Below are 9,494 nucleotides of genomic sequence, written 5' to 3'. Positions count from 1 at the left end.
CTAAAACAGTAAACAAAAAGTAAAAGCATAAAGCGTAAGCGGGAATGAAATGTAACGCAAGTGGGAAGGAATGTTACGTAGTTTGACCACTTGTTGATTGTCAGCCTTTAGTTTGGGCTTCTTTATAGGGTAATTTCCATTCATTAATGTTAATATTTGGTTTTCCAAACTGCTATAAACATTAACATTGACATTTTCTTAGATTGACATAATTTTTGGACCTATTCATTTTATTTCTGCTTATACATATCTCGAACTCGAAAGTTGCAAAATTTCGTTGAGACAGATTTAAAACACAGACTAACTAGTTTCTGTATTCGGGATCGAGATATCCATATAAAGAGTAATCTAATCAATTGCATGAACAGGTAAACAACATGTCAATCTAAAAAGTCACTATTACATATGTTTCAAAGCATCTTGTACAACAGAATTGAAACATTAATTTAAAGGAAATAGGGTATAAAAAGTGCCATACTCCAGAAATGTGTAGTTATCGTTACAGAGTATAATAAAGGACATTTTTGTTGACTTTTTTTGTTTAAGTCTTATTTTATAAGTAATCCAAAAAAAGGAAGTCCTTACTAATAGACCATCTGGTATAAAATTGATTTATCAATAGTATAAAATTATATGTTTAGTGGTGAGAGTCCTAACTATCTTGTAATATCAAATCGAATGACGAAATTGAGTAATATGATTTTCCTCTTTATATTTATGGTATATTATGAAAATGAGAAGGTATATTTGGGTATATTTTTGAGCGTATTTCGATAAATCCGCGGGCGGGCACACTGTTTTGGTTGGTTGTTTTGTTGTTTATTCGGTTGTTTTTCGGCCGAAGTTAACCGAAATTTCAGCAACGGAATTGATTGTTAATTGATCAAAGTGCCATTACATTAGATAGAGTTTTAAGCGTAACGTAAGGCAAGCTGATTAGCGGTCCACACACACCCACTACGACCAGGTCCAATAGGAAAGCGCCAACAAATGCAATAGGTCATAAAAAAAGGGAATCGGCTTCTTATCAGCAGAAACAACAACAAAAGACTGTAAGTGATATTAATTAAAGTCAAACAGAAATACGTTCGCCTAGCTCACATTCATTTGCTCGTCAGCCCCAATCCATCCCCCCGAGCAGAGCGGAGAAAAACAATTGCTGGCGGAATCTCTGACGTGTCACAAGTGCTCAGAAGAACAGAACGGAAATGTGCGGCGCACCCAACACAGCTGTCGGCAATGGCACCCGGGCCCTCATCTTGGTCGGTGGTTATGGCACCCGCCTCCGACCGCTCACCCTGAGCACACCCAAGCCCCTGGTCGAGTTTGCCAATAAGCCGATTCTGTTGCACCAGCTGGAGGCACTTGTCGATGCCGGCTGCCGTCAGGTGAGTGTTGGTTACGTTAACCAACTATGAGTAATATTTATATAAGCCAATATGTACCTCATTCAGGTCATACTCGCCGTAAGCTATAGGGCTGAGCAAATGGAGAAGGAGCTGAAGGTGGAGGCAGACAAACTGGGCGTGGAACTGATATTCTCACATGAAACGGAACCCCTGGGGACAGCTGGACCCCTGGCCCTGGCCAAATCGATACTGACTGCCAGTCCGGAGCCCTTCTTTGTACTCAACTCGGATGTGATCTGTGATTTCCCGTTCAAGCAGCTGGTGCAATTCCATCGAAATCACGGCAAAGAGGGAACCATTGTCGTGACCAAGGTGGAGGAGCCCTCCAAATACGGTGTGGTGCTGTACGACGAGGACGGCTGCATCAATAACTTTATCGAGAAGCCGCAGGAGTTTGTCAGCAACAAAATTAATGCCGGCATCTACATCTTCAATCCATCGGTGCTCGAGAGGATTGAGGTCAGGCCCACATCCATCGAGAAGGAAGTATTTCCGGCCATGGCCGAGCAAAAAGAGCTGTATGCCATGGATCTGACCGGCTTCTGGATGGACATTGGACAGCCCAAAGACTTTCTTACAGGTATGAAGACTCGCTGAATCACTGGTGGACTGCGACTGCGGCAGAGCATTCGCCGCCTATCTTCGATTGCCTCATTAGCCCTTATCGCCCACAGCAGTGTCGTGCGTTCTGGAATCATGTTTTGGTTTCTTTCGAATTTGTTTTATCTTTTTCGTGTGTGTTTCTCGGAAGAGCTAAGGCCGCGGTGGTGGAGGCTCATTAGGCTGATAGCGCCAGTGGGAAGACCCCTGTCCCAGATAGGAGAATCCCCTGCCAGAAGACATTTATTGATCAGCCTCTTCCTGCATATCTCTTCTAGGCATGTGCCTCTACCTGAGTTCGCTGCGGCAGAAGCAATCAACGAAGCTGTATACCGGACCAGGCGTCGTCGGCAACGTACTGGTGGATCCCACAGCCACGATAGGCGAAGGCTGCCGCATTGGGCCGAATGTAACCATCGGACCAGATGTAATCATCGAAGATGGGGTATGCATCAAGCGTGCCACCATACTAAAAGGCGCCATTGTACGCTCCCACTCCTGGCTGGACTCCTGCATTGTTGGCTGGCGCTCGACGGTGGGTCGTTGGGTGCGCATCGAGGGCATCACAGTGCTGGGCGAGGATGTCATTGTCAAGGATGAGCTCTACGTGAATGGAGGTCAAGTGCTGCCCCACAAAAGCATTGCGGCCAGCGTGCCCGAGCCGCAGATCATCATGTGAAAGGAACGGATGATCTTAGCTGTAGTCTAAATATGATTTAGGTTCATTTCGGTATTCAACATTTGTTCACACCAATGGCCTGCTATTGCCACTGTCTGTCCCCCAATGAGTGTCGTAATGTTTAAGTCAAACGATTTGCAATATTCTAAACAAAGAACGAAAACAATGAGAAACATTTCCAATATTTAGCTTTGCTATTCTATATAAATTAAGGCGCCATTTCCTCTTAGGGAATCTTGACTTTTAGTCATCCGAGTATAAGTGTATGATCAGCCGAACCCTTTTCTACTTTGATACGAGTAAGCAGAGCATAAGTTTTGTACTTATAATTCTACAAATTAGTCAAATATACATAAATGCATACATACATATATGAAAATAACTACCAAAAATATGGAGTATATTTCTTGATGCAAGAAAGGAATAAAAATTCGACAGAGGATCAAAAATGAAGAAAACAATAACATGTCATGTGCATGATATTCGACTCGAGCCTCGAGTTTTTTTTTAAATGAAATAACAGCGATTACATAGCTTGCTGTTACTATTGGTAGCAACTTATACTATGGGCTAATTAATAAATCAAATAAATATAATTAAAAAGGAGACAGGGCGTCATCTCTAGGTTAAGTGAAGAAGAGTTGCTTAAAATTGATTTTTGTCTTGATACTTGCATATATACCGCCTCTATATATACATGTATTTAGTAACCCATAATACCCGTACCTTTGAAAGTGCATGAAAAGTTGCCTAGCAACGTCTTCTAGGAGGTGGAAGGGTCTGGCCACAACAAAAGTTGGAAATTTCATTCTTAACATGTTGAAATCTCTGGGGCAGAGCGATGGCCAGCAGCCACAGCTGCAGCTCCTTTGGGAGGACAAGGATGTTAAGTTTGACACGCCACATCTGTAAGTTATCCAGAGAGGGAAATGGGGAAGAGAGATTCAGTCGATGTATCAATTCCAGGCACACTCGTCTACGCACCGGAGAGAAGGTGCTGGACTACATCTATCACATCGAGGACAGCAAGGGTAATCCCGGGGACACGGGCCGCCTAATGGTGACCAATCTTCGAGTGATTTGGCATTCCTTGGTTCACAAAAAGTTCAATTTATGTGGGTAACTATGCAGGGGATTCAGTGCAGGAGATTCACACTAAAGGAGCGCTTCCTTCCTCTGTTTAGCGATTGGCTTCGCGAGGTTTGGAAACACCAGTACCCGAATCGTGCACATGCACTCGAAGGGCAGGATGCCCAGTCAGGCATTGTACATTCTGGCCATCAGCAATGAGACGCGTTTCGAGTTCCTCTTCACGGATGTGTCCGGGGAGACGGCGCGCCGTGATCAGCCCATCTTTGCCAGCGTCTTTGACGTGTATCAGTAAGAGGGGAATATGGGAAAATCTCTTGTGTACTAAACTACATGCCAGATTTTTCTCACTTCCCTGTAGATTATATCAACGCACGTATCTTTATCGCGACCTGAAGCTGCGCGGAGCCATCGTGCTCTCTGGACAACTGATAATCCTGCCCGATGAGCAGGTCTACAGCCAGGTACAGGGCGTCTGGAATCTATCCAGCGATCAGGGAAATCTTGGCAGCTTTGTCGTCTCCAACATTCGTCTTGTGTGGTTCGCAGATGCCAATGAGACCTTCAACATCAGCCTGCCATATCTGCAGATTGAGAGCGTGAGCGTAACCGTCCTCTGGGCCAGAGTCTCCATAAAATATCACTGCATTTCTTTTTCTAGCTACGTGTTCGAGAGTCCAAGTATGGCCCTGCATTGGTCATCCAGACAGCCGAGACTGGAGGCGGCTATGTACTCGGCTTCCGCATCGATCCTGCCGAGCGGCTGAACGACCTCTTCAAGGAGCTCTCATCGCTGCACACCGTCTACATAGAGCAGCCGAACTTTGGCATCCACTACGATGCCCAGGATGCGCGCCAGCGACTGGCGGATGCCGCTGAGGAGGCGGCCCAGGCCACGCAATTCAAGATCGAGAATTTCGAGGAGCTGGACGAGCGGCAAGAGCGCGAGATCAATACCAAACTGAATAGCTATCTGGCCGAGGGTTGTGTGTCTAGCAGCAATACGGATCAATCGGACAGGGAGCCGGTGTATTGCAAGGAGCTTGGCTTTGCCATGGAACGCATACGGGATGGTTACAAGCTGCAGGATTTGTGGAATGTCATGCCCACCAAAATGGAGATATTCGAGGAATGATCTGGAAGAAAGATCAAAAGGAAAACATATACAGGAAAGATAACTGAAGGAATGGCACATAATATTTACATAAATAGATTTATATTATTGAAAACAAACAAGATTTAGATCGAAATACATGTACAATGGAAAGCAAATATTAAACTAAACATTCACTTGGTAAGAGAGTAAATTTGGATGCTTAGGAAAGGATATTACATGAAGATACATTTGAGTATAGCGAGACTCAGCACGAAATCCCACAAAGTTCAGTCGCAACCGAAGACAATGTTAATACAGATAAAAGGGAAAAGGAAAATGTCTGCTTCTAGAACAAAATTAAAGTTAAATTGATGAACAAAAAACGATTAATAACCGTCAAGAAAAGTATGGGAAAAAATGAATTTAAGATGCGGAAACCCCACTTAAATCGGGACATCAATGAATGGATAGTCTTGTAGTTATTTTTTAGGGATTTTTATTGACGCATCGCATACAACTCGCTGTGTGTTTAAGTAATTTTGCATTTGTTTGGAATCTCTTGAAATTGTTCTTAGCTTAGGGCTAATTCTCGATAAGTTGTGTTGATTTTTTTTTTTAATTTTAATTATGGAATTTTTTGTCTGCACTACTTCTTAATGATATCAAAGTGTTCTGTATCTGTTTTGAATGGGGTGTTTTTTTTTTCGACGAGGCTGAGAGTGGGGGATGTGGGTTGTCTGGGATCAAGCAATTGATTGAACTATCATTGGGGGTTCGGGTTGGGTTGAGTTGGTTGTCTTTTGCTTGGTATTATAAATTAGTTCATATCACAACACACAGTTGATTTGACCTCTAAATATATGTATATGCTGCTCTTACAGATAGATTTAGGTAGTATTATATTATTATTATATATGTATAGATTTATGAATGAATTAGTTTGTTTTGTTTCTAAGCTATAAATTCTAACAAACTTAATCAAAGTAGGAAAATTAATTATAGTTGTGGCGTTTACATGATCTTCATCTTCCTACCTGCTTTTAATTTTCTCCTAACTCTCTCTCTCTCTCTCTCATATCTCGATATCTTTTTGCCTCAAAGGCCAACATATATAGAACATAATCGAATCGAAAGCATTGCAATTTTTCTGTTTGTACATCGAACAAATACAAATAATCATAATAATGATTAAAACGAAATAAAATAAAAAAAAATAAAACACTTGATCATTTTTTGAAATATGAATATCAGGAATGGCTTACATTTTACATGGTTTTGTTTCTTTATACATTTAATACTTTTTCTGCTTAAAGTTCTTCGTTTTGCTGAGGACTGTGGCTAAACATAAATTCTTGAATCTTCTGTTTTTGTTTTGTTTTTGTTTGCATACATATCAGTATCAGTATCATATCATATATTCGTTATTCGTTAGTGGATTCTTTGTTATATCAGTCTTGAAGACCAAGTCAAAATGATTTTGATGCCGCAACATACATATGTGTTGTATCTACTCGGAGAAAGTGAAAATATGGGGGCAAGTAATGCCTGGATCTCTCTCTTGAATGTGGGGAAAGTAAAGCATTGGATGTCTCTCTTACAAAGAGAAAGAACAATGGTCGTTCTTTGGCAGTCCCCGAGTGGCTTCTCTCTTGGTAAAACGATTCATTGCATAATGGTTGTGGGCCCCTAGGCCCCTGGGTTTACATTACACTCCCACTTATCGAGAACAATGCTACACGAATAGGCGCTTTCGAACGCTACTCAGACATAAACAGTAGCTAGAACCAAAACACTTGGAACTTGGAGAGTTTTCCTAGACCCTTTCCCATTGTTGCTGCTGCCGCATCGGATTACGTTCCACTGAACGAACATCCGAGATGATTGTAGATGAAACTTAAGTGCTGCCACTGTGGCAGCTGCTGGCGGAGATCTGTTGACGGGCCCGTTGACGTGTCATGGGTGGCGAGGGACGAGCTGAAGATGAGCCACCACAGCTGCGTTTCGCTGGGCCCTTTGCTGGGGCCGATTTACGTTTGGCCGGTGCACGGGGTGCCCTTCCCGGAGAGGTGGATGCGGTGACTGGTGTGGGATTGGCAGCTGCAGAAGCCGCGGCACGACTGCGTTTCGCTGGTTCCCTTTTCGTTGACGATTTGCGTTTGGCAGGCGCCTTGGCTGCCTCTTCCGGAGAGGTTGATGGGGCAGCGACCGGAGTGGGATTGGCGGCTGCAGCCCGACTGCGTTTCGCAGGACCACTTTTTGTGGCTGCCTTGCGTTTGCCAGGTGCTGCAGGTTTGAGTGCTTCTTCTTCTGGTGAGGCTGATGGGTTGTTGACTGGTGAGGGCGCACCAGAAGCAGCAGCAGCTGTAGCTGCTGATGTTCTTGTGCGGCGTCGCCTGGCTGTGAGCAGCGGAGCGCGACGACGACGCTTTGGCTTGGGCTCGTCTGCGCCAGTGGCTGAGGTGTGAGTGTTGTGTGAGCGAGATCTGCTCCTGGTGGCGATTGCGGTGATGGCGGCGGCGGCGGTGGTGTTTGGGCTCTCTATATAGGGCATCGGCACAAACGCCGAACCCTTATGCGGCAGCAATGTCACGGAGCTGAGGAACCAAACGCAAGGCTTACTTTAGACGATGCTCCTAACGATTATGCTCAATACTTACCTAGGCTTTGGTTTCTGGATTGACTCTGGATCATCCTCATCGTCGTCCTCGTCTTCGCTGTCATTCACGGCGGGCACAAATTTGGGTCGTTTCAGTTCAAAGCCGCGGAATTTGTTACTGCCAGAGCAAAGATCGATGGAGATTAGGAATAGATTGATTGGATCTACAGGACTTACATTTTAATTGGCGTTATGGGCATGGGCCGGATGGGCTTAAACTGGCACAGATCCATGAGTAAGCTATCAGTGCTGGGATTACGTACGCGGGCCGCTGCCGAGCGATGCAGTTCAGTGGGTGCCACCGTGTAGACCTTGAGGAACGCCTCCGTCGGCACCTGGCTAGCGGGCTTCCTGTTGGCATGGGCCAGAATGAAGCGTCCACTGCTCGAGCTGGCGGTGATCGATGTAATCCGACTCGGGCCGCAGCCCATCAACCCTCCCGCTCCGGCCAGTTTCCGCTTTAGTGTCTGGCTGGTCAGCGTTACGGGCTTCGACGGCGTCCCAGCGGATCCAACTGCTGGTGGAGGTGGGGCTGCGGCTGGGGCCGGGGCCTCGGCCACGGGTGCTGGCGCTGACATGACGAGAGCCTTCTGCACGGTATCCTTGATAAATTCGGTGCCGCGATGCAGGCGTACGGACAGGGTCTTCATCAGTGCACTGGCCGCACTGGGACGCGAGGCACCCACTGCCGAGGGAGTGCCCACACTGCCACCTCCCGTCCCGTTGCTCGGATTGCTGTTGAGCTTGCCGGCATCGTAGGCCGGCAGACCGGCTGCAGCCAGCATCATTACTGCTGTTCGGGCTGGGACTGTGGCAGGGGCAGGGTCAGGGGCAGGAGGACTGTGGCTCTGGGTGGATGCTGCTCTGCCTCTGCTCCTCGGACCAGTAGCACTAACATGCCCGGCTCTAGCGGTGGGGCTGCAATCGCTTATCTCATTTACCACACATTTTCCATCTTCACTTTACATTTGTCTTTTTTCTCCCAACCCAACACAAATTAGGCTCTCTTTTTGTTTTCTTTTTCACAATTTGGGACTTCTTTTGCGCGTTTGCTGCCTCCCCTGGTTCGCTTCACCGTTTTGCGTTTACCTCACACACACTCGTTCGTACTACTACACGCACTACACCTCACACGCGTACGCACACGAACACACACCAGTCTCCTGCTACTACTACTCGTTTGCTGCCTTTATTTTACCCATCCATTTCCATTGTGTATCGCCGGTCCACGAAGCCCTTCTAATGGTCTCACAGGCAGCTATCACCAACACGATTTAGTCGCTTGTATTGGAGGCCATTTAATTGTTTATAATATTAGCCTGGGCCAACAAGAAAACGGCTTTGCGAATTCCGCTTTTTGCTATGTTTTACGCACACGTTCGTTCATTCATCAGCAGCAGCTGTGGGCTAACGATGTATCGATATACATTTTTTGTTGATAATATTTTTCTATATGAAGGATTTTTGGACTGGTTTTGTGGAATATATCATCAACGAACAATTTTCTGAGTTCTGAGCCAATCAACACTCTTTTTCTGGTGTTTTTTGTCGTTTGATCACCCACAGACGTTCAAACCCGACACTTTTGACTCTACTTATCGATGTACAAAAATATAGGTATTTTTGTGCAATAGTACGCCTAATCGGCGTTTTGTTTAAAAAAAATAACAGCGAGTTCAAAATTCCACCAGTATTCTGATATTCGTCCTATTTGGTCTCGTATCTCAAGTTCAGTTTAATACGTTGAGTAAAATTCTGATTTGAATTTAATTGTCCACCAGCAGCAGCGATATATCGTTTAGGAATATAGGCGATGATTTTGAAGGCAAAAGACTGGCATTTTTTCTTGGTCTGGCAGCACTGCGAGACAAATTTGAATTTAAAATAATTAAAAAATTGCTTCAACCATTAAATATTCTTTATTCGGCCGTAATGTAAGAGAGAGCAATTTCTGTAACATTCACA

At 45.0% G+C, this 9,494-nt stretch overlaps 3 protein-coding genes across 3 annotated transcripts; 2 read left to right on the top strand and 1 right to left on the bottom strand.

The window, feature by feature from the left end:
• Positions 1-806: 806 nt before the first annotated feature.
• On the top strand, positions 807-3,258 carry LOC111068288 (mannose-1-phosphate guanyltransferase beta). Its single transcript, XM_022357670.2, has 4 exons — positions 807-1,052; positions 1,119-1,388; positions 1,455-1,989; positions 2,288-3,258. The coding sequence occupies exons 2-4, from the start codon at positions 1,209-1,211 to the stop codon at positions 2,686-2,688; spliced, it is 1,116 nt and encodes a 371-aa protein (XP_022213362.1). The 5' UTR covers positions 807-1,052; positions 1,119-1,208; the 3' UTR covers positions 2,689-3,258.
• Positions 3,259-3,475: 217 nt separating this feature from the next.
• LOC111068287 (Bardet-Biedl syndrome 5 protein homolog) lies at positions 3,476-5,156 on the top strand. Its single transcript, XM_022357669.2, has 5 exons — positions 3,476-3,596; positions 3,655-3,803; positions 3,873-4,068; positions 4,139-4,376; positions 4,439-5,156. The coding sequence occupies exons 1-5, from the start codon at positions 3,505-3,507 to the stop codon at positions 4,910-4,912; spliced, it is 1,149 nt and encodes a 382-aa protein (XP_022213361.2). The 5' UTR covers positions 3,476-3,504; the 3' UTR covers positions 4,913-5,156.
• LOC111068286 (nucleolar and coiled-body phosphoprotein 1) lies at positions 4,995-8,939 on the bottom strand. Its single transcript, XM_022357667.2, has 3 exons — positions 7,707-8,939; positions 7,531-7,647; positions 4,995-7,467 (listed from the first exon to the last, which is right to left on the bottom strand). The coding sequence occupies exons 1-3, from the start codon at positions 8,315-8,317 to the stop codon at positions 6,768-6,770; spliced, it is 1,428 nt and encodes a 475-aa protein (XP_022213359.2). The 5' UTR covers positions 8,318-8,939; the 3' UTR covers positions 4,995-6,767.
• Between the last annotated feature and the right edge of the window lie 555 nt (positions 8,940-9,494).

The sequence above is a fragment of the Drosophila obscura genome, unplaced genomic scaffold (genome assembly GCF_018151105.1).
Source record: "Drosophila obscura isolate BZ-5 IFL unplaced genomic scaffold, ASM1815110v1 contig_4, whole genome shotgun sequence".
Lineage (NCBI taxonomy): Eukaryota > Metazoa > Arthropoda > Insecta > Diptera > Drosophilidae > Drosophila > Drosophila obscura.
This window is presented reverse-complemented; position numbering and strand designations above follow the sequence as displayed.